Here is a 26855-nt window from a genome sequence, read left to right as displayed (position 1 = left end):
CGGGGGCCGGGCGCGCTGCTCGACGGGGGTTCGCTGGGCGCCGCGGCGGGGCGGGGCCGGCCGCCCGCGGTCTCCACGGCGACGCGCTGCGGGAGCGTGACGCGCGCGCGGCGTCCAATCGGCGGTGGACAGGCGGTTGAGTGACAGCCGGCGGGACCAATGGGCAGCCAGCGCCTCGTCGGGGCCGCGGCGGAGCTGCCGGGTGGCCGGAGCGCGGAGCGGCCGCGGCGGGGCTGGGTGAGCGCAGGGCGGCGGGCGGGGGGTGAGCGGGCGGCACCGCGGGGAGCCGGGCGGCACAGCTGCCGCCGGCCTCGGGGCTGACGGGCCCGGTGTTGCCTTCCAGGGCCCGCTGCGGCCCTTCCCTCCGGCGGCCCGCCCCGCCGCCGGGCTCTGGCCTAGGGTCGCCGGGCCGACTCCGAGCCCGTCGCCGCCTCCGCAGCTCCTGGAGCTCTGGGTGGGCGCGGGGCCCGCCGCCCCGGCCCGGCTCCTAGGCGTGGGACCGAGGAAGGGGCCGCCGTCGGGCCGAGGAGGGCGCGGTGCGCCCAGCGGCCCCCGGGCTTAAAACGGGCAGCGCTTGGTCAGGGGAAAAAAAATTGTTTAGCGCCGTAAATTGAGTTTTGGCCCGAGGTTGGGGAGCTGCTGAGCTGCTCTCAGCTCCCCTGACTGATTAAAAACAATAAAAAAGCAGTTCTCTCCTTTTGCCTGTTGCTATCGGTTTCTGTCTCTGCTGGGAGGTGGTCTCTGCCCGGCGGGGTTGGAACGCGCAAGGTGAGAGTCCCACCGTAGGGTAGCGTTTACAGCTAGAGTGTGGCCGTGGAAAGCCTTTGGAGAAATGTAGGATCCCAGAGATTGACAGTCTGAGCCACCTGGCTCTGAGGTTCCTCTGGGGAAGCATGGTTCCCTTTGCTCGTTCGGTGAGGTAACGTAGAAAACCGCGTCGCCCTCAGGTTGGACTCCGCTGCCCTCGTACGCTGCTTGGCCAAGGAAGCTGCCGCCTCCGCACGCTTGTCCAGTTGGTCACTCCGCTGACGGGGCTTCCACCTCTTCTCTGGCCTGCCGGGACCACTGGGAACTTGCCGAGAACTGACTGGGATGTTTTATCACATCTACAGGTTTCAGAAGCGGCAGCTATTCGCCTGTTGACCGGGGGATTCTACCAGGCGGCTTTTGTTTTTCATGGAATGTTCTTTCATCCTCCTCATTTTCATTCTGTGTGCAGCACACGTTGTTCGCTATCTGCAATGAAAAGAAGATTGAGTTGGTGAATAGGGAAATTCTGTTTGAAATACTGTAGTTGTTTTAGCTTGCAGCTTCTCAGAAGTCTCTTGAATAGTGTGTTATTAGTGGCTCTGCTGATTTTTCCTTGCCTTGCAGCTCCTCCTGCACCACTGCTTTGTATGAAGGAACTCACTCTGCAGAAGCGGAGTGAATTCATCTTTGATGGATTTCAGCTCGGCTGCTGTCTCCCTGTATAAAACCGAAAATTGCTTCCTGCTTGTATACTACCAATTGCCATAGTGTGCTTAAAGATTTAGTTGATGAGTTATGTCTGGTTTGAGCTATTGCTAATTGAAAGTATAAATTATTTTAAATTTATTTATTTATTTTAGCGTGTGTAATTCAGGAAAAGGAAGCGAGGAAGACTGACTCGTAGTTTTATTGGGTTCATCTATCTCTTTGCGAGACAGAAGGATCGGGTAAGCTCTGAAGTCTCATGGCTGGTGCTACAGACTGCATTGGTTCAGCAGGCTTTCTTGGTTCTGCCTTGTCTCTCTATTACACTGTACTTGGACATAAGAGGAAGTCAGATTTTTAGAACTAGGAGGCGACTCTTCTGACTTGCAGCGTGGCATGCTTGGCAGACTTTTCCTGTCCTTAGAAATATCAGGTATTGGGCATTGACTTGTGAACAGGCTGAGGATAACCGGTATAGGTAGGCTTGCTATGGATACTGACCCCAGTGGTAAGTGCTGTACAGGGGGCTGCGGTCTCCTAAATATATCTGGGTTCAAAACATTCCTATCTTTATGCAGATTCCTAAGTGCTTTGCTCTGCTTATGCAATGAGGCAAGGTGCTATTCTCGTCCTGGGTTCCTTGTGCTTTATTGCCTGATTTCCTAGTTTACTTTGGACAAAAGAAGACCAGCTGCTTCAGTTTGAGCGTAGAAGAACGGATTAGAGTCCAATTTACTGATTGTAATGGGTATGAAAATAGCACTAGCAGCTGTGTACGCCTTTCGGGTGAGAGGCCTCTTGAGAATGTATTTGCAGCAAGTTAACATGTCTTTCTTAGCAAAGAGTAGATTTTATGTTTCTGTCTTGGAGTGAGAGAACAGAATACTGATAATCAAAATTTGTGAAGAAAGAGGAGTATGTTAACACATGCTCATGGGATTTGGAGACAGCGTTTCCATAGGACGCCATACGCTCAGTGCTTTCTGTTTGTGAATTAGCCCAGCTCTGCAGGCTGCAAAGGCTTCTTTGAAACACTGATTTAATTGAGCTCTTACGTGAGCAATCTTCCTTTCTGTGACTTCACCTTGTCCAAGCTGGAGATTTTCACCTGATGCACCTTCTCTGAAGAACAAGCTTTCCGCTTTGTTGTTAAGATGAGAGTGGTAAAATTTTTATCCAGAGTGAATCTTGCAGCGGGAGTTGGCTTGGTTGTCTTTCCTCCAGGATCAGGGAGTGAAATATCAGGGGTTGTTTGTGTAACTGCTTGACTGTAACTTGCAATTTTGCATGATAGGAATCATATAAATGCTTTTCTATCACCGCCCCCAAGACCTGCTCAGCCTGAGTGATGCACTGAGTCTGTTGCCTTTCCGAGGTCAGCTCTTTCTTGATATGTTAGTCGGAGCTAATGCTGTGCTGCTTATCTGAAACGTTGGAGATGTTATTTTAAGAAACTGGCAAAGCTGAACCTGACTTGACTGGCACTTCTCCGCGTGAGATGTGTTTACTCTGACAATAATTTTATGGGTTTTAAGCTGCTCTTGGGATTGATGCTAAAAAGGAAAGAGACGGCCAGGAGTACTGAGTGTAATCATCTCTGTCAGTTGGGGTAAGCGCTGCATTTTCAGAATATCATGAAATTCCGAGTCTGGCTTGCCAGGTGCTTTCCAAGGGGAGGGATGGCAGAGCGGACAAAGTCTGGCTGTCGTCGGAGTTGGGGAGGATGGTGTTCCTGTGCACGTGCAATACCAGTCTCCCTTTTCGGTTGGCTGAAGCCCCAGAGACCTTTGGAGTTCAGGCTTCCTGGATTCCTGCAGGAACTGCAAAGACCATACACACGCTGAGAATAGAGGAAATTGAGCAAGGCAGCTTCAGAAGGGCTTCTCATGGTAACCAATGCTTGTTTTAATAGGGGAATGGCCGACTTCTCTCTCCAGCAAGTGCCTTCGTTGTAAAGCAAGTGTCTCTGATCTGGTGGAGACTTGAGGGCAAGGCTAGCTGCAATGATAACACTGAGCGTTTCCAGAAGATGCTATGAAAGAAACGCTAAACTTGCACCCCTCATCCTCAATTCCAGCAGGCAGGAGTGGTGATAATGTTGCGACCATCTCAGAAGGCTGCACCATGAGATCGCAGCATTCTGTTTTCCTAGGTGAGGAAGCTGCCTCAGCTGGAGTGAGAAGATAGTCACAGGGGCTGATAAAGGGATTTGTGCGTGTACAAATGCAGAGAGACATTAATGCACCTGAGTTTTCATATCCCTCCATGCAGCAGTACCAATCTCTGTGAGGGAAGGAAGAGGCAGATGAGCTTCATTAATTGAGATCGTCAGTGGATGGTCAACATCTTATACAGGCCAGGCACGTACACCTTTTGTGGTAGACTCAGGTAATTTTATAGAAGTTCCCTTTTCCAGGACAGTCATGTAGACCAGTTTTCTGGGCCAGGTATCTGTTCAGATGCTTGGTCTTTGCTGATCTGTGGAAGGTTCTCTCTTCTTTGCTTGCCTTGCATCAGGAAAATTCCAAAGGCTGCTGGTTTCCTTTCAGATCTTAGCCTGTCTTAGCGTCTCTTTCCTAGTGGATCAAGGAAGTTGTGAAAATACGTTGATCATGAAACAATGTCCCTGCTCAGCACTATCTCATCTCTGTTCTGGGAAAGGGGGATTGGGTTTCCCCAGTAGGAGAAATAGGAGTTTCCATAGGAGCTGGGAAATTTTTCTTCAGATGCTTACCATGTCATTCAGGGCGTGCTGGAAATTGAGTCTCAGGAGGAGCCCTTAAGGACAGGACTGCTTCTCTGTCTGGTCAGATCTCATTTTTGGCAGCTTGAAGCCTTTGCTCCTGAGAACTGCTGATGGGGAGGGTTGTCTCGCTCCCATGTGACTTTCTCCCTATGGCTCTGTGGGAGAGAGCAGGGCTACACCCTCCACCCAGGGGAGGATTAAAAAGGAACTGAACAAGTACATTTCTTTACAGCCTCTTACTACCAGATGAAGCACAAACCAGCATGTCTGACAACTCTCTGGGACCAAACCCTGAGCACAAGCTTATGCTCTAAGGCAGATAAAGGAGTGAAAGGTAGACCTCCAGAGTAAATGCTGAATTAACTTTTCTTCTGTGATGGATATTCATGTTTTGGATTTATGATGTTATAGGAAGGGAATGGGATAAAGCCAGCTGCTGCCACTCTGCCTAGGAGCCTGTTTGGGTGTCCTGAGTGGATCAAGGTCTCCGAGAAATATGAATGGGGCATCAGTAAACACCAGCCTGTGGGAGGGAGGTTAGCTGGGCAGTACATTCCCTCACTCACGTACAGACGGTAGCTGAGCCTACGGAGCTATTGCTTTACTAGTCCTGTAAACTGACCTGGCAGTACAGACGGTGGGGGGTAGATGGGGCTTAGCTCGTCAGAATGACTCTCCTTGCGTGAGTACCCCAGCAAGCTCTCGGAAATGTTCCTTAGGTGATAAGGTTGGGCATACGATTTCAAATGTGCTGTTTTAATATGAGGCCTTGATCTCTGGTACTCTGGATATTTTGTCCCTAGCAGGCCCAGCAAACCATAAGGCTGGTCTCATGTAGTGTTTTGAAGCTTGGTGTTAGATGCAATGTAGCAATTGAAATAATTTTCAGAGAGCTGCTCGCTGTCCTTTCTCTTAACAGGTGTGGGGGTGTATGCTGTTGTAAAGGCACCTGGAGGAGTCTGGAGCAATGCCACCACCTTCGGACATTGTGAAAGTAGCTGTTGAGTGGCCGGGTGCCAATGCCCAGCTCCTGGAAATAGATCAGGTGAGACCTGGTACCCAGATGGGAAGGAAATGCACACAACCTTGGTACTGGAATGTGGGAAGCATGGAAATTGGCAGTATTCCTTTCTGGTTGAGAGGAACATGGCTACTGAGGACTCTCTCTTTCTGTTCTAGAAAAGGCCTCTTGCATCCATCATCAAGGAGGTCTGTGATGGGTGAGTAGTTCTTTGTGAACCCTTGCGGAGAGAGTCTGTCCCCTTGACAAATCTTGCTCGAGTACTGTGGAAAGTCTCTGCTGATTGTCAATGTGCTGCTAGCACAATCCATGCTGCCTGCTGCTAGTTTTGGCTGTGGAAAGGGCCAGGTTTTAAACTGGGAAGAAAAGGATCTACTGGAAAACGGAGGCTTCGCGTCTTTATTCCAATTCTGAGTGAGTGCATATGTATGCCCCTAGGGTCAATCTCTAAGGATTGGCCCGTCTTGCTGTTTCTGAAGTGCCGGCCTCCTCAGATATTCCACAGAGCTTGACTTAGACTGGGCTGAAGTTCCGTTCCCCTCAAGAGGAAGGTGTTTTCTCTCCTCTTTGGGAAACCTAATTTCCATTGACAAAGCTTTGCTTGAAAGTTCTTTTCCACCCTCCTGAGATCAAGCTCCTATTCCTAATTGAGAGCCAGAAGAAAGAAGGGAAAGAAACTTATGTATCCTTCTTCCTCTGCCAGGTGGTCATTGCCAAACCCCGAATACTACACCTTGCGGTATGCTGATGGTCCTCAGCTGTACATCACAGAGCAGGTCAGTGTGAGAGGCAGCAATTTGCTGATGTCATGGGCAGCAGCGCAGAATGCCTTGGAGTAGTGTCGTGGAACAATAGTGTCGCTAATCCTTGAGGGGCAACATCTCTGCCATCAAAAATACCCAGACTTGAATGGTGTCATTCAACTGAGGAGCCTTGCGCTTCTCCCTTTGCATGCCCGTAGGTGCGAGGACCCAGTGACTCAATTCAATACCCTCAGTAGGGTTGTCTGGTATAGGAACCCCTTCTGCATACAAATGTGTGCTGTAGATCCAGTTGCATTCTTTTCCCCCCACTTTTCTGCAGTTTAAAGTTTATGTTTTCTTTCAGACTCGCTGTGACATCAAGAATGGAACTATCCTACAGCTGGCAGTCTCCCCGGTAAATGCTTACTCACGTCCCTTTTTCACTGTAGCTATCCTTGTATGACACGCTGTTCCTTGTCTCTCAGCTTTTCTTTTCTCCTCCCTAAATTGTAGGGGGGTTGTTTGCCTTTGTTGAGGGCCATCCTGCACAATGAGGCACACACTCTTGTTTTCCTTCGTGGTTGTGGTGCATGTCTTTCCTTTGGATGCTCTGCCCTTTTATAGGATTTTCTGTAAATAAATCCCGTCTGCGTTTTTATTGCATCTCCTAGATTAGCATATTGTAAAGCACCTGACAGACACATCCTCAGTATGAGTGCAGTTAGTATTATCAGTCGGAAAGCAACAGTACTGGTGACGTAATGCAGAAATTAACGTAAGAGACAAATTTGATACAGAAGGGGTTGTTCCTAGTGAATTCTTGCTATTGTGACCTCACAGTTGTCTTTTGCAGACTTGCCACAGCTTCCTTTTTATTGAAATTCTTAAACCCTTTTTATCCCAAGGGTCATGGCGTATCGCTGAGATTGAGTAGAACAGGAAGAAGTTATTCGGGCAAGAGATGGTTGAGGGAATGTCATTGATCTATGTCTGAGAAATCTTACAGAAAGTTGTGTGGATACACAAAATGAGCTTGTGCATTTCTTTGAATCTATGAGAGATATTTTTTTTTTTTGACATTGTATTTCTTTCATAGTCTCACTCCGTATTTCTATATCCACCTCCACTCACCTCACGAAGAAGAAAAATAAGCATTTACTCTAACATGTAAAATAGCATTTTAGTGGCCTCCTGCTTGGCTGTAACTGTTGCTGAGTGCAGCCTTTTGTAGTCTGTCTTAGACTTGCTGACTGCTGGTGCTCATCCTGTCACTGCTGGTATCTCCCTACCCTCGCTGTGCTCTCTCTGCCCACCCGTGGACCTCTGACAGAATGGTGATGCTGGCAGAACTCAGTTTGCAGGTGACCAGTCTGTAACTGGCATCATCCCTCTTTCCTCCCAGTCTAGGGCAGCCCGACAGCTGATGGAGAGGATCCAGTCGCACAGTATGGAAGCCCGACTGGATGCCATGAAGGAACTGGCTAAACTTTCAGCAGATGTGACCTTTGCCACAGAGTTCATCAACATGGAAGGAATTACAGTGCTGACACGGCTTGTGGAGAGTGGGACCAAGCTTCTGTCCCAGTAAGTTTCCTGCAGCCTCCGGCTACCAAAACCCTGCCACATAAATCCAATACACATATAGATAGAAACATCTATAAAAGCCGTAGCAATTCCGCCCTGTTAAATATTTCTTTTTCTTCTAATGGTATTATTCTTTTATTGTAGATTCTGTCTATCTTTCTGGTTACAAATACCTAAATGCCTGATGTGTCCTTCAGATTCTTCCCTGAGTCCTCTCCAAAAATTGTCATTATATTGGCCACTTTCTGCAGAGCACAATAACCAGTTTGACAATGTTTTGTTTTACCATGGTAACTTTGGAATTCTTCAGTGAATATCATCTGGTCCCGGAGGTCTGTTTTTCATACCAATGCCTTGTTCCAGAATGTCTTCTGGTGGTGTTCAAATGACAGATTCAAAGACTTTCCTTCCCTCTTGAAAACCAAAAAAATCCCAAACTCTGATCTCAGGGATTCCCTAAGCACGTTCACAGTGAACTCTGATGCAAGTAATTCACTTGGCTTTACCGCTGTAGTTGTTCTATTAAAAGTACTTTTAAAGTCTTGATAACTTATCATCGTAACACTTACAGGTCTTCTATTTTCTTGCATATTAGCAACGAATATGATTTCAGCATGTTTTGCAATCTTTCCCTCCGTCTTTTTTACCTTTCTGTCTTGTGGTTATGTATTACATGTTCCACAGTTCATGCTGTGCTTTCGTTTTGGTTCACGCCTGGCCCCAGTATTTACAGGATGACAATTTTTCTTTGTTTTTCTCTGATGTTAAGACATGTTTGTTTGGCTTTCTTGTGTGTGTAGGGGCTATAATTTTCAAAGATTTTTGCATGTTGTGTGATATAAATTTACTCTGGAGCTCAAATGTGACAACAGTTGAAAAACCTAGCGTTTGCAGATGGTGTAATTTTTCAGTTGATCAGCTTAAAAAGCTTTCCCCTTTTCAAGTTGATCTTTTTTTTCAACTGATGGTCATTGTACTGAATATTCTGGGGTTTGATGGTTTTTAGTTGGGCTTGATTATTTTTATTTTCCGCCTCACATGAAAGTGTTGAATTTGAGTAGTGATACTTTGCGCTGCTCAGGAATAAATACTGCATCGCTGCTGCTTCTGTTATTCCTTTGACTAGCCAGGTACTCATCCAGGTGGTTGAGAGTCTCTGGTGGCGGAACTAGGGACTTATTGTTGTTAGTTTTAATTTGTAGTTGTCATCAGGAAAAATAAAATATGATTCCAGAAAACAATAAAATTATTTTCATAAATGCAAATACTTTATTGCTCCCCCAGGTGCCAAACTGTAGCCTATTTTATTAGGAGAAGGTGGTGACATTTTTCTTTTATCCAGCTTGTTCAGCTTGGACGGGTTTTTTCTTTGCTACCAGATGTTTCGTGACTACATTCTTCTTTTTCTCAGTTACAGTGAGATGTTGGCTTTCACCCTGACTGCCTTCTTGGAGCTCATGGACCATGGTATCGTCTCCTGGGACATGGTCTCAATAACCTTCATCAAACAGGTGAGTTTGGGTAGAGGGAGTGAGTGGATGCTATTTATTTTTGTGCTTTAATGCAGTTTCTAGGAAAGCAGGATGACTCTGAGAAGCTGGGTACTCACTGAGAGCGCAATGCACCCAGCTTCGAGCCCTGTCTCCCTTAGCTTGTCTCACTCGCCAAAAATTTCTTGGATGGGCGTCTCTTGACCTGCTGGTTCATCTGTTTTTAGATTGCAGGGTATGTGAGTCAGCCTATGGTAGATGTCTCCATCCTCCAACGATCCCTAGCCATTCTAGAAAGCATGGTGCTAAACAGTCAGACTCTGTATCAGAAGATAGCAGAAGAGATCACCGTGGGGCAGCTCATTTCTCATCTGCAAGTGTGAGTGTCCACCCAACGGTGGAGTGATTTAAATCGATTTTATGAATGTCTGTTAATTTGAAACTAGATCCTTTTACATTTCAGTAACTTAAAGATGCTATTGTTAAAGTATTACTGATATGACATCTTACTTGAACTTCAGGATTTCTAACAGATTTTAAAAAAAGTGAGATCCTGGTGTTCTGGAAGCACTTAAGCAGATAAGTATATGTCTCGAACAAAGATATTTTTCTTTAACAACTGCACAAGTGTGTTCAGTGCATGTTACTAAAACAGCTTCCCAAAGCTTCTGCATCCAGTCAGCTGTCACCTTCAACCCTCTTTGAATTATCTCCACTAGAATCTAAGAGCTCATCATCTTCTGGTTTTTGTCCTGCATGTTAGGGAAGAAACAACGGCTTTTCTTGTTTTATTTTTTTCCCCCCACGCTTCCCCTTCCTCTCTTTCCAAATGAGTTGACAAATTAATAACTAGCTTTTAAGGCTGTTTGTCTAGGTCAGTTCTACTCTTCCATTAAAAAAAAAAAAAAAGCAACATGCATTTTTTTAGAGCTTTAAGTAGTTTTGTTTTTGTTTTTTTGTTTTCTCTCAAGCCTTTTAATTCTGGAAAGGTGGAAAAGCACCATTTGTGAATATGACTAATATTCCTTAAAGAATGAACAGTAATTTAACAAAACTGCAGTGCAAACAATGTATGGCATCAACGTCACTGGGTGCTTCGAGTGTTTCTACATTTGAACTTGGTTAACAGAAAAGCTAAACGAGTTCTCAGGAACACTGCAGTGACTTTGTTCTGCAAAGAGTGTATGTTCTTTCAGCTTTATAATTTCTGTTTTAGTAAAACACAGGTCTGGTCCTAACACTGGACACACTTGTGCAATTGTTAAAGCAAAATATCTTTGTTCAAGACACATACCGATATGCTTAAGTGCTTCCAGAACACAGAAGGTTGCTGAAGAAAGTATCTGTGCAGGGAATGCTGTAGAAAGGGAAGTTGGAGAGTCAGAATTTGCCAGTGTTTGTTTGGCAAGACTATCAGGAGAGAACAATCTTTAACAGAGGACAGGTTCTGGAAGAACAGGTCCATGGAGACAAGTTAGAAGAGGAGAAAATAATTTAAAAGTTGTTTTGCTGTGCCGAAAAGCAAGCAGTGTAGTGAAAAGAGGTAGCCTCCTACCCCAAAAAGGAGGATAAAGAGGTGAAGTGAAAAGACTTCAGAGATCTGCGAAGTGTGTAGGCCCAAGGAAAACCTAGGGTGATGCATGAATATTTGAATGTATGAAGTATGGCAGATTGACCAAAATGAAAAAAAATTTGGAAAGGCGCAATAGAAGAGAGAATATGGTTGTTATCCACAGATATGCCAGAGATAAATGCCAAAGTGGGGAAAACAGCTATTTAAGCTAAAAGATGTTTTAGCATTAGATGTGTTATAAAAGCTTAATTTTTTCATATCTATTAAAAGAAAAAGTATACACACACAAATTCTTTTAGGTGATGCACTGGACTTCGGTTAATCAGAAGAGCTTGAAGTTCTGCAGAAGTCTCCCAAGAGTAATAGTATAGCAAGAAACAAAACTGGATTTGATAGAGCGTCAAGGTAGAGGTGGAAAAGGGTGTGATTGGCATTTGGAAGCTTATTCAAAGTATCAAACGTGAAACCACGTGCTGTGCATGATCTAGGAAGGGACTGAGCGCCCTTTACCTGAAGGAGCTTTTCAGTGAAAATAAGAAAAAGATGTGTGTGTTGGGCCAAATTACTGAGGTTGGAAGGCAACACCATAGAGAGGTATACCTCCCCTTAGTTCCATTTGCGTTTAGTGGCTTCCGTTGACATAGGGGAGAAAAATAACTTGCTCCCTATAAGTTTCTAACTGTATCCATATAACAGACTGCAGCGTAAGTAGGCTTTACAGAGATAGTTTCAGCATTGGAAACAAACCGTGCTGGTGCTGAACTCTGAGCTTGGCTGGGCTGCAGTCTGCGCTAGCTTCTGAATAATGGGGCTATCAGTCAGCAATTTCTGACAGCTTTTTGCGGGTCTCATGAAATGTTGGATGGCATGAAAGTAGATTACCTGAATCCTGCTTGTCTGTTGAAATGCAAGAGAGCTGTGGTAAATGTCCTTACAGTGCAGGCAAAGCAGCAAGCTGTAATGTTTTATACTGTCTGTTCTCTTACGATGCTGCCATTTTTGTTTCTGCAGCTCAAACCAAGAGATTCAGACATATGCAATCGCCCTTATCAATGCCCTCTTCCTGAAGGCACCTGAGGACAAGAGACAGGTTTGTTCTTGCTTTTTGTCTTTAAACCTGAACGATGGTTACTGGCTGGCTGTTTACTTTATGCCTCAGAAATCGTATTGTCTGGGCAAGGCAGACCTCAGACCTTGCCAAGAACTTATGTAGTTGTTCCAGCTTGGCAACATAGGAGAAAAAGTACCATCCCATTAATAATGTATTCTGGAGCAGCACATCTAAGTTTAGGAGATGCTCAGAAAGGAATCTGAAGGGCCTGGAGAGACAGAAAGTAATTCTCTATACAGCATGGATTTTTTTTTTTTTTTTTTTTTTTTAAAAAGAAAGTTAATTCCATATGGGAGAGGCAGGCTGGGCAGAGTCCTTGGGATTGTATGTACTTACTAAACAAACACCCCACCTCCACCTCCCCCAAAAAAGGGACCTTTCGGAGGTCATAGGGGGATATTCCTGCTGGCAAATGAGAGAAATGAAACACCTGTCCTGCCTGAGGAAAATCCCAAGATCTCAGCTACGTGCAAGATGTGCATATGTCTGTATTGTGTAGCTTTGCTGTGTTAAGCCTTTCTTCTCTAGTGCCCTGTTTGTGCCTTATTTCTGGACTCCGAGCTAAATCCTGTCTGCTTCTCTTTGTGCCTTTTTTTGCTTTCTGCCAGCAGGACAAGCTGCTTAACCCGCTAGACCTGCCCATCACTGTAAGTAACTCGAGCCTGGGGGCTGGTCATGCGGAACTGTAGGCATGTTTAGCTTTTCTCCAGTTATGCCTCCTTGTATCTCAGAAATGGTGCATACAGGCTTCAGGTAGTGGATGGGCCCAGGGAGAAGGGCGGGAGGACTCCTGGGGATGTACTCAGATTGTGAAGGGGAGAAGAATCAGTAGCAGGAGAAATCTTGAATGACTTATTGTGCACAAAAGACAATAAAGATGATCATAAAAGGAAACTGCTACTACAAGACTGACCAGGTGAACCGATTTTAAAACCGGAACCAGTTCTTTAGCAGTCTGGGTCTCCTTAAACTTATTACAGCCTGAGTTTATACCCCAAATCTCACTTGCATTAATGACCGTTTCATATCCAGCTGCGTCCTTCTAAAGGTAGAGCTGTTTGTCTGTGAAGAGTCACAAGATTTAGTCTGATTGGTGGCTAGGGCATACCTTCTGCCTAATCTGTGACTTCTTCCTTTGGGAATTGTACTATAAGAATGTTTTTTTGCCCTGTGGAATCACCACTCTTTGTTAATAGGTTGATTTGGGACCTTCAGTATCTTAGTGGCAAGGTTTTCTGGGTGGCACAGAGAATACTCCCCTTTTGCCAAGGATGCAGAGCCTTCAGAGGGGAAAGTATGGTCTCAATAAATGTTTCATAATTTCTAAAATGAATGTATATGCTGAACACATGAAAATAAGGAAGAACACCTCCTCTGTTGGTAATTTGGCCAAGATACTAAACTTCATAGCAAACAAAATTCCAACGGATCTTTCACTTTTGCCCCGCCCTTGGACACAATCCACATGACCACAAAGGGCCAGGAAGAAGACTAAGGCACTGGAATATCTCTCATATGAATAGAGGCTGAGATTGCTCAACCTTGGGAAGGCTCAGGGGTGTCTTACCAATGTGTATAAATATCCAATGGAAGGAAATAAAGAAGAGGGAGCCTGACTGTTCTCAGTAGCGCCTGCTGAGATGGTAAGAGGCAATGGGCACAGCTTAAAACCCAGGAAATTCCACCTGAACGCGCACACACACAAATGAAAAAAAAAAAAAAATAATATGAGGGCGGTCAAACACAGGAACAGGTTTCCCAGAGAGATTTTGGAGTCTCCAGCAGTGGAGACATTACAAACCTGACTGCATGTGGTCCTGTGCAGCCTGCTCTGGCTGATGTTGCTGGACTAGATGATCTCAAGACATCTCTTCCAACATAAATGATTCTGTGATTCTCTAACGCCATCAAGCGGCGAAGTGGGCGTTATTGGACTCTCAGCAGAACGTAGATCCCTTAGCAGTGGTTAGGCTGTGTGCGTGCTCGTGCTTCTTACTCTGCTATTTAGAATTGTTTAATTGTCTTTGTCCTTCCCACTGTTTATCTGCTTCAGTCTCCTGTTACTTCGTCCCATGTACAAACTAATTCCTTCAGAGTGAGGATTCTTTGTGTGGCATGCGTGAACAAATCCTAACAGCCGGCCTTGTTCTATTCTCGGTACCACATCTCACGAATCATAGTAAAAAATAATGACTCAGAAAAATAATGACTCTCTGAATCCACTTCCTACTTCATCTAGATGCTTTTCAGATATCTTCCACTGACTCATTTCAGTTGTAACGTGAGCGCTGCTGAATTTGCGGCCACTATGGCTTGGCTATCAGCCAGCATATCACTTACTTGGTTTAGGAGGTTTCTGTCTGGAGCAAAAGTGATAATAGGGACTTGATTTGAGGCTAATATACATGTTTTACCGGATTTTTTCGTTCCCAGAGATTTTGCTTATAACAGTGAACTTCTGATAATCCTCCCATCTCGACATTGCCACTCTCCTTGCAGCTGTAGTGAGGTTGCTGGTATTTTAAAAATCTTCACAATTTACAAGGAAAGCACAGGTTAGATTTCTGCAGGTGCATGTGTAATTGGTCCCAGAACTGAAGGCTTGCAGCAGATACTTGCATCTGCTGTGACTGTTTGTCGTCATGACTTGGTGGTCGGGAAACCCTCCTCAGCTGGAGAAGGAAGCCATGCAGTAAAGAGGGAAACTGGAAGCTTTCCTTTGACTATGAAAATTATTTACCCTTTATTTTTGTAAACTGAAGTGCTTCTGCAAATTGTTCTTAAATTGACTTCTAAACATCTCTCTAGGAACTGAGAAAAAGCAAATGTAAATGTCGGAAGGACAGTTTTTGAGAGGGAGGAGACCCGAAAACTACATCCTCTAGCCCTTGTTATCTTGGGTGTATACCTAGGTACAGAAAGTTGGGAAGTGCTAATTGAAGGAACCTCTTGTAGGTGACAGATTTTTCTGGGCAACCCACAGTATGCTCCCTGCTGCCATATCTCCTGATATCGAAGTGTCATTAGATGTCCAATATTCAGCTAAATTTTCTTCACTTCTTTGACAACCTTAGTGCTTTTCTCCACATTAATGATGTTTTGTAGGGGAGCCGTCCACGAGTTGTGCCGTGGTAAAGATGACCTTTGCATCCCAACTTGATGCTTGCTTTGTGGTGAGATGCCATGCCAAATTGACAGTCTGTAGTGAAAGCACTTTGTTGTGTGCCAGTGCTATCTCCAGTTCATGGGCTTCCTCCTTTCTCTCCTCTCTGCACAATGTGGGATTTTTGTTTATGTTTCACTCATGTTATTTCATCTCTAAATTCCACAACAGGAAATGGCTAATGCATTTGCCCAGAAGCACCTGAGGTCTATAATCCTGAATGTGAGTATGTCCAGAATGATGGAGCGCTTCCTAATGCTCTCTCAATAGAGGTTTCGCTTGTGCAGAGTGTAAGTTCTGCTGCCCTCAGGGCGCTTCCAGAAAAGTGACTCTTTCAAAGGTGAAATTGGAGCCACTTATTCAAATGGGGGTTATTGGGATGCTTCTTTCTGCTATTACAGAGCGTTATCATTATGCTTCTGATAGACTATGAAGGTTAAACAGATGAATCCTCATGTATAGAGATGTACATGTAGCCTAGCATGTGCCTACAGCTAATACCTCGGTTTTTATTTGTATTCTCTACATTTCTACCCTATCCTTTATTTTGCAGCATGTGATCAGAGGAAACCGCCCAATTAAAACAGAAATGGCACATCAGCTGTACGTGCTACAGGTCCTGACCTTTAATCTCCTGGAAGAAAGAATGATGACCAAGATGGATCCCAATGACCAGGTCACTATTAGAGCTGAGTAATATATGACAGAATAGGCCATACAAGAGGCCTTATTCCTAAGCTCCTTAGCTCCATAGAATTTGAAGTAGATGGTGCATAAAGTTTCAAAACCACCCCTCACATTGTAGTTCTTGAGACTAGGGTATGCTCATGACTGTCCTGCTGTATGCTGTGGGACTTCTAGAGATGCACGTGGTCGCTGGAAGCCGTATATTCCTTTCTTGAGCAGTGTGATGCCAGCTGTCAAACTGTTTACGCCACCTCTCTGGAGGGCACATCTTTTTATCCATTTCCTTGCAGTATACAAGGAAGCTGGGCATTTTTAACGTGTCTGTTACTTGGTTCTTAGATCCGTTATAGTCTTGAGTCTTAGCATTATCTGAATGCCTGGAGATTGCCTTTAATTAAACTTGGGGCAATGCAAACCAATAGTTTGCTTTACCCGATATGCTGAAACTTGCCATTTTGAAATGCACTGCCTCGTCCTACGTAATGTTAATGATCTTTGGCATTTCTCTGTATGCACTGTGTGAGCTCTGGAGAGAGAGGTGGAACTGTGCATTATGGGAAATACTGCCCTAGTGATTGATCGCGTTTACTATTTCCCCGCCTTCTGTCCTTCAGGCGCAGAGAGACATCATATTCGAGTTGAGAAGAATTGCCTTTGATGCAGAGTCTGACAGCAACACCGTCCCTGGCAGTGGAACAGAAAAACGCAAAGCCATGTACACCAAGGACTACAAGATGCTGGGATTCACTGTATGCATCTAGAGAGGGTGCTGACTGTAGAGCACGTAAAGGCAATCTAAGCATCCCCATCAGAGTTGTGGGGAAATAAGGAACAGAGATAGCTGTTTGCTTTACCACACTTCTGTATCTGAGTTGTAGAAATTCAGCTACACTCGGACTCCCAGGGAGGATCATTATGAACTTGCTGATTTGTTAAACGCCAGGGCGCATTACGCACAGTCTCTGGAGCTATTTACTTACTGTATGCACCTGTTCTTTGAAGAACTTGGAAATCAGCATCTCTTCTAGAAAGTTTGGATAATGTCAGCGGGTGTCCAAGGTTACTTCTTGGATAGATGTGAGAGGGTGCTTGATGGACAGGTGGTTGTAAAATTCATTCAGAAAAGGTTCTTACAGAATCTCTTTGAGCTAATTTGTTTGGGTTCTTTCTACACACTCTTTTCACAGAATCACATCAATCCAGCCATGGATTTTACTCAAACTCCTCCAGGGATGCTGGCACTGGACAACATGCTCTACTTGGCCAAGTTTCATCAGGACACCTATATCAGGGTAAGTGAAGCTGCTGGTTTTTGCAGATACCAACACCTCAGCAGCTCTTCTTAGCATGTGTTGCATCCTCTTCTTGTAGATTGTTCTGGAGAACAGCAGTCGAGAAGATAAGCATGAGTGTCCCTTTGGGCGCAGTGCCATTGAGCTTACCAGGATGCTTTGTGAGATCCTGCAGGTTGGGGAACTCCGTAAGTACCGTTTATGACCCCAGCTTTCCAAGTTGCTGGGATGAAGCTTATAGGCTGCCCAATATTCACAGGCATTTGCACCTCAGTCTCACTTCTGCCATGTAAGGACAGGGAGAGCTTGGAATTGCACTGCCAGTGTCCCAATGGTAATACCAGTATCGAAGTAAAGTAAGAAATTTTGTTGTGTGCACTCTGATTTTCCTGAAAAACTGAGATAAGCAGAAAGCTTCAACCTCCTGAAGCTTCAGCAAGGTGCTGTACAAAAAATGAATCTGGAAACCATCATGAACTTGAGAAAAGTTTAGTGGCTCTGACAGTCTCAAAAGAGCATTCTGAGACAATTAACCACTATAAGAAATTCTGCCAGAGGAGAGTGGGAAACAACTGCAAGCAGTCATCTGGGCGGACTACTAGGAAAAGGGCACATGAGTCAGAGGCTTGCATGGTGAAGTGTGGGGACAGTTGCCATTCCCAGTATAGGCTGTCTATGGGGAGACGAAGCATTGAACTGTCTTAATCTCTTTGAGTTAGTACTATTCCACACCATCGGGTTTCTGTCACTGCAGTGGATTTTTAGTTACTCTTAGTAGCTCCTGTGCAGTATGCTCACAGGGTTGTGGTTTCCGTTTCTTCCTGAAGCCAATGAAGGCCGGAATGACTATCACCCCATGTTTTTCACCCATGACCGTGCATTCGAGGAGCTGTTTGCCATCTGCATCCAGCTGTTGAACAAGACCTGGAAAGAAATGAGGGCGACGGCAGAAGATTTTAATAAGGTCAGAGGGGAGAAAGAGGTGTTTTGTCGAATCTTTTGTCGAACAGCACGTGTTCACTCGGCCGGCACACTTGGTTAAAGAGTAGGGTGCGGAAGGTGTGACAGGGCATTGACATGGGCTTTAAGGGAGGATGGTCCAACTTTTATTTGGCATGACCTGAGGTCCTTTTTTGTTCTTCTGAATCTTCAAAATCACTAGTAGGTTGACACTCCTGGACCCGGTTATTCTATGTCAGTTCTTTGCTGCCACTGAGCTGTGCCCTGGTTCTCTGCTGCCATTAAGCAGCAAGAATGTGACTTGCTTTTCTCCCTGCCCAACCTCTTTAGGTTATGCAGGTTGTGAGGGAACAGATCACACGGGCTCTCCCCTCTAAACCCAACTCCTTGGACCAGTTCAAGAGCAAACTGCGCAGCCTGAGCTATTCTGAGATTCTGCGACTACGCCAGTCTGAGAGAATGAGCCAAGATGACTTCCAGTCACCACCTATTGTGTAAGTGCCTAACAAAAACAGTTGCCTTCTGTGCTTGCTGTTATCTCCATTTTTCGCTTACTCTTCCATATTTGATTGCCAGGGAGCTGAGAGAGAAAATCCAACCTGAGATCTTAGAGCTGATAAAGCAACAGCGCCTGAACAGGCTTTGTGAGGGAAGTAGCTTTCGAAAAATTGGAAATCGCAGAAGACAAGGTAAGTTGACAGCATCTACTGCATTTTTCTTTTAAGTGAAGAACTGTAGGCAAATAAGATCTAGTGGATGAATCTGTCAGCAGGTGCGTTGCTAGAAAGGGAAGCTGGTTACCTGGGCTGTCTGTACCAGCCAGTAGTTTGGGATGGAGCAGATGTGCATTTCTAAGAATACAGCCATCCCCTCCTGAGCAGGAAGCAGTGCTGAGGGATTGGGGGAGTGGAGGGGTTGGGTGGGGTGACTATAATGTAGTGGCTGTAAGACCTTATGTGGATGGTCTTGCTCAGCTTAGTCTGCTTGATGCGTGTTCCAGAAAGATTTTGGTATTGTCGTCTGGCTCTGAATCACAAGGTGCTACACTATGGAGATCTGGAAGATAATGCCCAGGGGGAAGTGACCTTCGAATCTCTACAGGAGAAAAGTAAGTCCTGTTTACTGCTGTGAGCACACCGTGCGATGTTCTGTGCTCTGCTGTTTAGAGGCTGTTAGGAATGCCATCCTAGAGACGAAAGAAAAAGAGCTGTGGCTGAAGCCCTGATTGAGATGAGATCAACTTTTGGTCCTTGCCCAAATCCTTTGAGTCTTGGAATTGCTTGGTATTTCTTATAACAGCCTACTGTAGGGACGTGTTACTGGTAATGTGTTTTGGAAAACTGCTGTAATGAGCTGCAGGAACAGTGCTCAGTTGCAAGGACAAAACAAAGTTCTGTCTTTTCATGGTCAGGATTTCTTGCTTGTGAGTTTTACTTTTTCACTGTTAGTTCCAGTTGCAGACATCAAAGCCATTGTCACAGGGAAGGATTGTCCGCACATGAAGGAGAAAAGTGCACTGAAACAGAACAAGGTAAGTGCTCCCTTTTTGCCTGTAATTAATATCCAGTGCCGTAGAGTTGAAGACTGTGAAAGCAAGCAACAGGCGCAAATGGTCTTCCACACTTCAGGTGTATTGTTTATAAAACCCATCTCGTACCCGGGCCTTTTCCTAGTACAGTTTGTGATTGCTGGATGCTGTGAACGTAGTGTGATGGTGCTGGAGGCTATTTGGAGTTATCAGAATACTGATATGGGAAAGGGCACTGAGGCAGCTTCTCTTGTTGGGTGAGCAGGCAGGAGGTGCTGCAATGTTTTGTTCAGTCAATGAGTGAAAGATTCTTTTCCATTCAGGAAGTGTTAGAATTGGCCTTCTCGATATTATACGATCCTGATGAGACCTTGAACTTCATTGCACCTAATAAATATGAGGTAAGAAACATAGTGGTTAAGCAGTAGAATATAAAGCAATTCACTTCAGAGGTTAAGAAGGGTCAGTTGCCTCTCACTAAAGGCGTGAGCAGGATGTCTCCCACCAGGTTCATTCTTAGAAAATGTTGCTGATGCTTAGTGTGAAATTTTTTTCCCAGTTATCTTTTTTTTTAAAAAAAAAAATTAATTCCTACACTAATTTCCCTTAGTCTAGACTGCTACTTTCTTTCCTTCCATGCAGTCAGGTGTTCCCTTTTCCCCATTCTGTAAGACATTGGTGCCTAAAATAGCTTTGCTTTTTTTGCTGTTACGCCACAGTAGAAACTCATGTCCTGCTCCTCGAGCAATGGGGTCATGTTTACCTCTAGGCTTCTGACTTCTGCTGGAAACCTGTCTGGGCACTGTTTTGGGGTTGGGTGTTTTTTTCCCCATGGGTTAACTCCCTCCCACTTTTCCCATTTTGGAGCTGTATAGGAGGAATTGTTGCATGGATGGAAAGATTCAACATAACGTGGAGTTGTGAATTATCCTTTTTTTTTTTTTTTTTTTATCCCCCCTCCCCCCACAGTACTGTATCTGGATTGATGGGCTGAACGCTCTCCTGGGGAAGGACATGTCCAGCGAGCTGACGAAAAGCGACCTGGACACGCTGCTGAGCATGGAGATGAAGCTGAGACTCCTGGACCTGGAGAACATCCAGATCCCCGAGGCGCCGCCGCCCATCCCCAAGGAGCCCAGCAGCTACGACTTCGTCTACCACTACGGCTGACGGGGACGGAGCGGCGGGGGGTGCGGGCTGTCCGCCCCCGCTCCTTCCCCGCACGGAGTCCGCGGTGGGCGGGGCGTGGCCACCGGCGCGGGGCGGGGCGGTGCCGCAAGGCTTTTGTACGCGTCACAATAATAACCAATCGCGCTCCTCCGCCTGGGCCGGCTCCGCCTCTTTGGGCTCAGGCCCCGCCCCCTCCGCGCCGACACGTCACCGCCGCGGGCCCCGCCCACCGCGGGCATTACCCGCCGCCCTCCGGCCCCGCCGGCCCTTCACGGCCGCCCTCGGGCGCATGGCGGCGGCGGCGGGCGGCGCGGCGCTGACGGCGCCGCTGGTGCTGCTCTACTACGGCTTCTCCATCGGCATCACCTTCTACAACAAGTGGCTGATGAAGGTGCGGGGCGGCGGGCGGGCGGGCAGGCGGGAGGGAGGGAGGGAGGGCGGGCGGGCGGCGGCAGCAGCAGCAGCAGTAGTGACGGCGGCTGTCGGTCCCGCAGAGCTTCCCCTTCCCGCTGCTCGTCACCCTGCTGCACCTCCTCCTCATCTTCGGCCTCTCGGCGATCGCCCGCACCCTGGCGCGCTGCCGCTCCGGCCGGCCGCGGGCCGCGCTCTCCTGGGGCGACTGCCTGCGCCGGGCGGCCCCCGCAGGTACGGCGGGGCGCGGGGGGGGCTGCCGCGCCGCTGTGGCGGCCTCTCGGGCCTTCTCTGGGGTCGGGGCCGCGGGGTGGGCTCCGGGGTAAGGGGGAGGCCCTGTCGCCTGCCGTGGGGGACGGGGACAGCATCGCGCCGGCGGGACCCGGCGCTGCGGGCGACAGAGCGTTTCCTTACCAGGTGCAGGTGCTAATTAAAGCTCCCGGTCTAGACGAGCTGTCTGTGTTGTCCGTTACACACAGTAGTCAGAAGGCGGAGAGGCCCTGCTGGACGCATCGTTCTGAAGGAGCCGCTGGCACACGAGAACACGCCATGAGAATCTGTCACAGAGCCGCCATAAGTTGTTTCTGCAAGTTATTTTTTTCTGGTTAGCGTTAGTATCACGCCATGCGCATTTTGGATCTTTCTCTAGTTGGAACTTGGTCCTTATGATCCACAAGTTCATCACACGCAACACGCAGAGCTGCCGTAGCTGAGCCCAAGGGGTGAAGCTCCCACTCGGAGCACAGAGCGCCGGCTGCTCCGGCAGTTCTGTGCCTGTGTGTTGTGCTCGTTCCGTCATCGTCGCGCTGCGTCCCACAGGACAGCACCTGCTCTGAAGATCTCCGGCAATGCCTTTGCATAAGGCGCCCTGTGGTTTCTTGAAAAATGCTTTTTCCACATCTGTAGCAGTGCTGCCATTCAGCATGGATCAGTAAAACTGTTTCCTGTGGTAGGAAGTTTGTATACGAGGGAGAATAGACGTAGCAAGAGCTGCACCAGCGTTAAGGGCGTGCGCTGAGGGTGGTTGCCAGGCTTGCTTCTTCAGGCTTCTTGCAGTGCCCTTCGGACTTACAAGTTATCACGCGCTGATACATTCAAAAAACACTTTGTGCAAACCTGTGCTGGCTTTGGGTTACAGGGAGGGCAAAGGTTATTCCTGCACTTTTGCATACACGCGTTCAGCGAGCGCAGTGCAGAGCCCAACTTCAATCACAGGCAACAGGACAGAAACGTAAAGAGCTGAGGATATCTGAGCTGCGTTGGCACTGATGAGTTAACCCGAGGGAAACGTGGGGGTTTTTTTCTGTGCCTGCTCTGCTCTCTCTGTTTGTGGTCGAGTAGCAGAATTGTTCTTTTTTGTTGTTTTGGTTGGTTTTGTGTGTGTGTGGGGGGGGGTTGTTTGTGTTTGGTTTTTTTTTTGTTTGTTTTTTTTTTTTAATGTACTAGAAGACAGTTAACTCCAGGATTTTTTTTTCTTTGATGCTTTAGCTCTGTCAACTTCCCTGGATATTGGGCTGAGTAACTGGAGCTTCCTATACGTCACTGTCTCCCTGTGAGTACAAACAGTGTCTTCCTGGGAGCCCTCTGGTGGGGTTTACAAAGTGCTTTGTCGGGGTCAGTTTCCTGAGTGGGTGCATGGTGTGGTGGGGCTGGCACGCAGGGTCCGTGGTAGGTTGCTGGTAGCGACGTAGAAGTGGGTGATTTGGTTCCTAATGCTGCTTTGCTAGGAAGGACTAATTTGGATGAGACTGACAGTGTGTTTTGGTCCTTACAGCTACACGATGACCAAATCCTCTGCCATTCTCTTCATCCTGCTTTTTTCACTGCTCTTCAAGCTGGAGGAATTGGTAAGGGTCCCACGCAACGCTTTAGGGAGGGAGAAGTTCATGCCCAGGGAAGCAGGCAGTGCACGTACCAGAAACGTATAAGCAGAGGAAGAACGCAATTACGTGGATGAATCTGAAAGAGAGGAGGTGTCTGTCTCTGTTCAGCTCCAGGAGTCTGTGGTGACTTTGTGTTTGCTCTCATCCAGAGGGTGGCATTGCTGCTGGTGGTTCTGCTCATCGCTGGGGGCCTCTTCATGTTCACCTACAAGTCCACACAGTTCAACGCACAGGGTTTCGTGCTGGTGCTGTGTGCGTCTTTCCTTGGGGGTATTCGCTGGACCCTCACGCAGATACTTATGCAGAAGGCTGACCTGGGTACGTAGGGTGTTAGGAAGTGGGTGGTGGTGCTGGTAACGGGGAGGGGAAAAAGGAGGTGGTAGCCCTTACTGCAGAAACAGAACATCTTGTGTATAAGGGAGTGTTTAAACCTGGGGCAGGGGTTATCTGTTGGTGGGTGATGAAGGTGGCTTGGCCTCTGCAGCAGTGCAGGCGTGGGCGTTACAAGTAAGGTGTATGTCTAGGAATGGTACTAATAAAGGCTCTAGGAGCTATGTTATTCCCTAGCTTGTTGCTACCTGGTCTGTTGTTGATTCTCCTCTTTCAGGGCTCCAGAATCCCATTGATATCATGTTTCATCTGCAGCCGCTCATGTTCCTGGGGCTCTTGCCACTCTTTGCGGTGTTTGAGGGTGCGTGAGTTAATTAGAGAAAGCAGGGATAGCTTTATAGAGTGGTTGGGGAGATTGCTTGGCAATTTGTTGTTTGAGATGATTCATTTAGCTGAGTGAACAGCTATGAACTTGACAAAGTAGAGACCTGGAATTGTAAGGACCCAGGTGTACCTTATGCTGGCAGAACATTAAAGACTGCCTGCCACACTTGTGGAAGTAAGGGCCATGAAGAACTGGCTCCACATCCTCCTGGTATTGGAATGTGAGCAGCCCACCCCTATCTTGTTGTGAGGAGTCCTGGGAGTTGGGAAAGGTACTCTGCTACTCACTGTCTTGTTCCTAGGCCTGCCTTTGTCCGTATCAGAGAAGCTCTTCCGTTTCCATGAAGCAGGAATGCTGTTCTCTCTGGTAGGGAAGCTGTTCTTGGGTGGAATTCTTGCCTTTGGTCTAGGCTTTTCTGAGTTCCTCTTGGTTTCCAGAACATCTAGCCTCACCCTTTCCATTGCTGGCATTTTTAAGGTAAGGCATGGTTCCTGTGCTAATACTAGAAGGCGAGTACTGAGTCATCCCTAATGGTCCTCATGTGGTGGGAACTTCCTTAGGGCCTTAGAAATCATCTCCTGTTATTTTTGTTCCCCTTGCATGGGAGCTTGATGCTTTGCCTTGCAGTCTCTGCAGTGAAGTCCCTTGGTCCCTGACGGCAAGGGGCAGAGACTTGTGGCTGTTCTATAAAAAATACCATTGAGGTCTGAAGTTTGGTGGCATCTGGAGCTAAAACACGTGGGCCTCATGAGCAATGCATGGTGCGGGAGGGAGGAGGGGTAAGAAGGGCACACTCTTGCATCTGACCTGGCTATGAACAAACCACTGGTTTGAGTTATCTCTTTAACCTAGTTTGGCACGTTCTCCCCTCCTTTGAGGAATGCAGCGTGCCTACTTTTGAGCTGAATGGTGACATGTGAAATTTGTCTGAACCGCAAATCACAGCATTCCCATGCAGCCAAGCTGTGCAGTCAGAGGACTTAAAATCCCACATCCCACTTTAACAGGTCATTCTGTTTCTAAAAACTCTCTGCACATGGAAGAATGTGCTGATGGAAATTATCAGCCTGGCGTCTTGATCTAGGCTTGAGCAGTAAAACATCCCGTGCGTTTCTCCTCACGTCGTGCCCTGCCACTTGTCGTGTTTTTTGTTTCCACAGGAAATCTGCATTTTATTCCTCGCCACACGTTTGCTGGGAGACCGCCTCAGTCTCTTGAACTGGCTGGGCTTTGCTGTCTGTCTGTCAGGGATCTCCCTTCATGTCATTCTCAAAGCCATGAATTCCAAAGGTGATTCTGTTTTAAATCCCTTTCTGTTTCTCTGTAGGCATTCTCGTAGTGTCACGAGGAGCTGTGTCTAGTTCCAGCTCCTTGCCAGCGCCAGGTTTGATGGGTACTCGGGCAAGTTTGTCACTTAATGGGCTGTCTGCACACAGGTGAAAATGCTCTGAAGCCACACAAAGAGGCCAGCTCCAACCCTGACCTGGAGCTGCTGCTGCGCCGCACTGACCGTGGTGAGGAGGAGGAAGAGGATGTTGAAACTCCACAACACCACTGACTGAACATGAAGCACACAACCCCCTGCTCTGTTTTTACCAAACCTACCCGACGGCTATCTGGGAGGAAGGTCCAAGCGTCTCTGTCTGTGACCAGCCAAAGGAGAGCCAGGGCCTGGTGGGAGAGTCCTGCTGTTCTGCTACGGCGTGGGTCTGTAGATGCTGCACAAGAAACAGGCCATATCCCTTTCACGGAGAGCAAATTTGGAACATGAGCCCTGGTTCAGTGGAAGCAGAATGGTGTGGTGAGACTGGGAAATGCTATAGAAAGCTTATTAGGGAATCCTGAAGGCCGTACGTTTAGAGTGTAGACCGTGAGCAGTAGAATGAGCATGGACGTGTCTGGACTGCAGGCTAAGTGCTTCAGGGATGATTTAGTGTTGTTTAGGCTTTGGCTTCAAACGAGAAGGTAGATATACCTCCCCGTACTTCCTTTATGGTTCTGCTAAGTAGGAACTCCCATCTTGGTAGGAGCAGATGACTATATATATAAATCCGTAGACTTGTCCCAATGAGAAGGAGCCTTTGTGCCTGGTGACCTCCCATGTTCTGCGTGCATAGTAAGGAGAGAATTAAATGCTGGTATTTGGGACCAATTGAACATAGCCAAATGATGTTGGCTGGAAGAAGGACAGGGATGCAGGAGTACTTCTGGCCCTACAGGCCGAGGAGAGAGCGAGCGGTATCACAGGCGATCAAGCTTGAGCAATAAGCTTATCAGAAAGTACGTGGGTATTTGAAGGGGGGGATTTTGTTTTTTAAATAAACTGTTTTTCTGATTCCCTTTTGTCTGCATATTGTGCACCTATGCTTCATCAAGCAGAGGTCATTTGTCTTCTGAACTCCTTTCCTTTTAGTCCCACACTGACCTTGCTACTGCGTGCCCAATTATTTTTGAGGCCTGGCACACAAAATACGTGCCCATGAACAGGATCCTTGATCTCTAAAGCTAGGGGGATCTTCCCGTAACCTGTCATACTTGTGCCAGCCAAGAGAGAGGGCTGACTCATCAACCTTCATGTGTGAACAAGACACCGTATCCTAAGACGACTTTTGGTATCGTGGCTTTTTGTAGGAATCTTACCGCTTTGCCCCCATTGGATCGCATCAGTTAGTGCTGCCGCCTCATCCAGGAAAGGGGAATGGTGCGGGATTTAAGACGTGTCTTTTTGTTTCCTGCTAAGCCGCAAGTGGCGTTGGGCAGGTGGCTGGTTTTTTGCATGTCAGAATTTTCGCCTCTTTGAAAGTTTTGTTCAAGACTAGCTTTTGGAGTTTTTGGAGTGGAAATAACTTGAGAGCACTTCCCAAAGGGATAGCAGTGCAGTCTCGCTCCTGAGAGGAGCTGGGTATTAAAGTGAACTTCTCATATTCTGTTTGAGAACCTGAACCATTTTGGCTAGACTGTCCCACTGTTGATCTTGCGTCATAGTTTTCAGCTATGAAGTCTTTCTTGATGACTCAAGATGAATCAAGAGCATGTCCTGCAAAAAACTAGTTCTGAAGAAGAAAAGTTTTGTTAATAATGATCTTTAATGATGTTCTAATAGACACTGGTAACTTGCTTCAGAGCAGACAGCAGGTGGTGCAACTACCTCACGTAAAGCTACTGAACCAGCAGTTCCCGGCTGGGCTGGCACACCAAGGGATCTTGAGCCTCAAGTAGGATACCTGGAGCTGAGAATGGCTTGGTCTGTCCCTAGCTGGATTTTCCAATAGCTGGGACTTGTGATGCTTCCAGCAGGGTTCACGCTGTTTACCCCAGCGATA

At 46.9% G+C, this 26855-nt stretch overlaps 2 protein-coding genes across 10 annotated transcripts; both read left to right on the top strand.

Annotated features, from left to right (window-relative positions):
• Positions 1 to 103: 103 nt before the first annotated feature.
• On the top strand, positions 104 to 20673 carry ELMO2 (engulfment and cell motility 2). 4 transcript variants are annotated; one of them, XM_063349982.1, is made up of 23 exons: positions 135 to 237; positions 4434 to 4535; positions 5121 to 5246; positions 5381 to 5421; positions 5926 to 5998; positions 6330 to 6380; positions 7368 to 7549; positions 8961 to 9060; positions 9267 to 9418; positions 11624 to 11702; positions 12332 to 12370; positions 15058 to 15108; positions 15440 to 15562; positions 16188 to 16322; positions 16761 to 16865; positions 16945 to 17053; positions 17693 to 17829; positions 18156 to 18319; positions 18402 to 18514; positions 18826 to 18933; positions 19274 to 19356; positions 19677 to 19754; positions 20323 to 20673. In XM_063349982.1, exons 3-23 carry the CDS (start codon positions 5169 to 5171, stop codon positions 20521 to 20523), a joined length of 2202 nt encoding a protein of 733 aa, XP_063206052.1. In that variant the 5' UTR covers positions 135 to 237; positions 4434 to 4535; positions 5121 to 5168; the 3' UTR covers positions 20524 to 20673. The 4 variants fall into 4 exon arrangements, with proteins under 4 accessions (XP_063206054.1, XP_063206051.1, XP_063206055.1 ...); XM_063349984.1 differs by lacking the exon at positions 4434 to 4535 and having other exon boundaries at positions 104 to 237; positions 12335 to 12370; XM_063349981.1 differs by lacking the exon at positions 4434 to 4535 and having other exon boundaries at positions 104 to 237.
• A 20-nt stretch (positions 20674 to 20693) lies between these two features.
• Positions 20694 to 25870, top strand: SLC35C2 (solute carrier family 35 member C2). Of its 6 annotated transcripts, none has more exons than XM_063349989.1 (9): positions 21042 to 21168; positions 21352 to 21520; positions 22423 to 22486; positions 22709 to 22781; positions 22967 to 23135; positions 23425 to 23508; positions 23834 to 24009; positions 24693 to 24822; positions 24969 to 25870. In XM_063349989.1, the coding sequence occupies exons 2-9, from the start codon at positions 21484 to 21486 to the stop codon at positions 25088 to 25090; spliced, it is 855 nt and encodes a 284-aa protein (XP_063206059.1). In that variant the 5' UTR covers positions 21042 to 21168; positions 21352 to 21483; the 3' UTR covers positions 25091 to 25870. The 6 variants fall into 6 exon arrangements, with proteins under 6 accessions (XP_063206058.1, XP_063206056.1, XP_063206060.1 ...); XM_063349987.1 differs by having other exon boundaries at positions 21352 to 21538; XM_063349986.1 differs by lacking the exons at positions 21352 to 21520; positions 23425 to 23508 and adding an exon at positions 20703 to 20914 and having other exon boundaries at positions 21018 to 21168.
• The last annotated feature ends 985 nt before the right edge of the window (positions 25871 to 26855 follow it).

This window comes from Chroicocephalus ridibundus, chromosome 12 (genome assembly GCF_963924245.1).
Source record: "Chroicocephalus ridibundus chromosome 12, bChrRid1.1, whole genome shotgun sequence".
NCBI classification, from domain to species: Eukaryota; Metazoa; Chordata; class Aves; order Charadriiformes; family Laridae; genus Chroicocephalus; species Chroicocephalus ridibundus.
The sequence above is the reverse complement of the archived record's forward strand: the minus strand, read 5'-3'. Positions and strand labels throughout refer to the sequence as shown.

Coding starts and splice junctions, on each gene's coding strand:
- SLC35C2 (XM_063349986.1), top strand. CDS start 20,813: ATGGCGGCGGCGGCGGGCGGCGCGGCGCTGACGGCGCCGCTGGTGCTG. Junction 22,782..22,966: donor TCTTCAAGCTGGAGGAATTG/GTAAGGGTCCCA, acceptor GCTCTCATCCAG/AGGGTGGCATTGCTGCTGGT. Junction 24,823..24,968: donor CAAAGCCATGAATTCCAAAG/GTGATTCTGTTT, acceptor GTCTGCACACAG/GTGAAAATGCTCTGAAGCCA.
- ELMO2 (XM_063349981.1), top strand. CDS start 5,169: ATGCCACCACCTTCGGACATTGTGAAAGTAGCTGTTGAGTGGCCGGGT. Junction 5,422..5,925: donor ATCAAGGAGGTCTGTGATGG/GTGAGTAGTTCT, acceptor TTCCTCTGCCAG/GTGGTCATTGCCAAACCCCG. Junction 18,515..18,825: donor TGGAAATCGCAGAAGACAAG/GTAAGTTGACAG, acceptor TGCGTGTTCCAG/AAAGATTTTGGTATTGTCGT.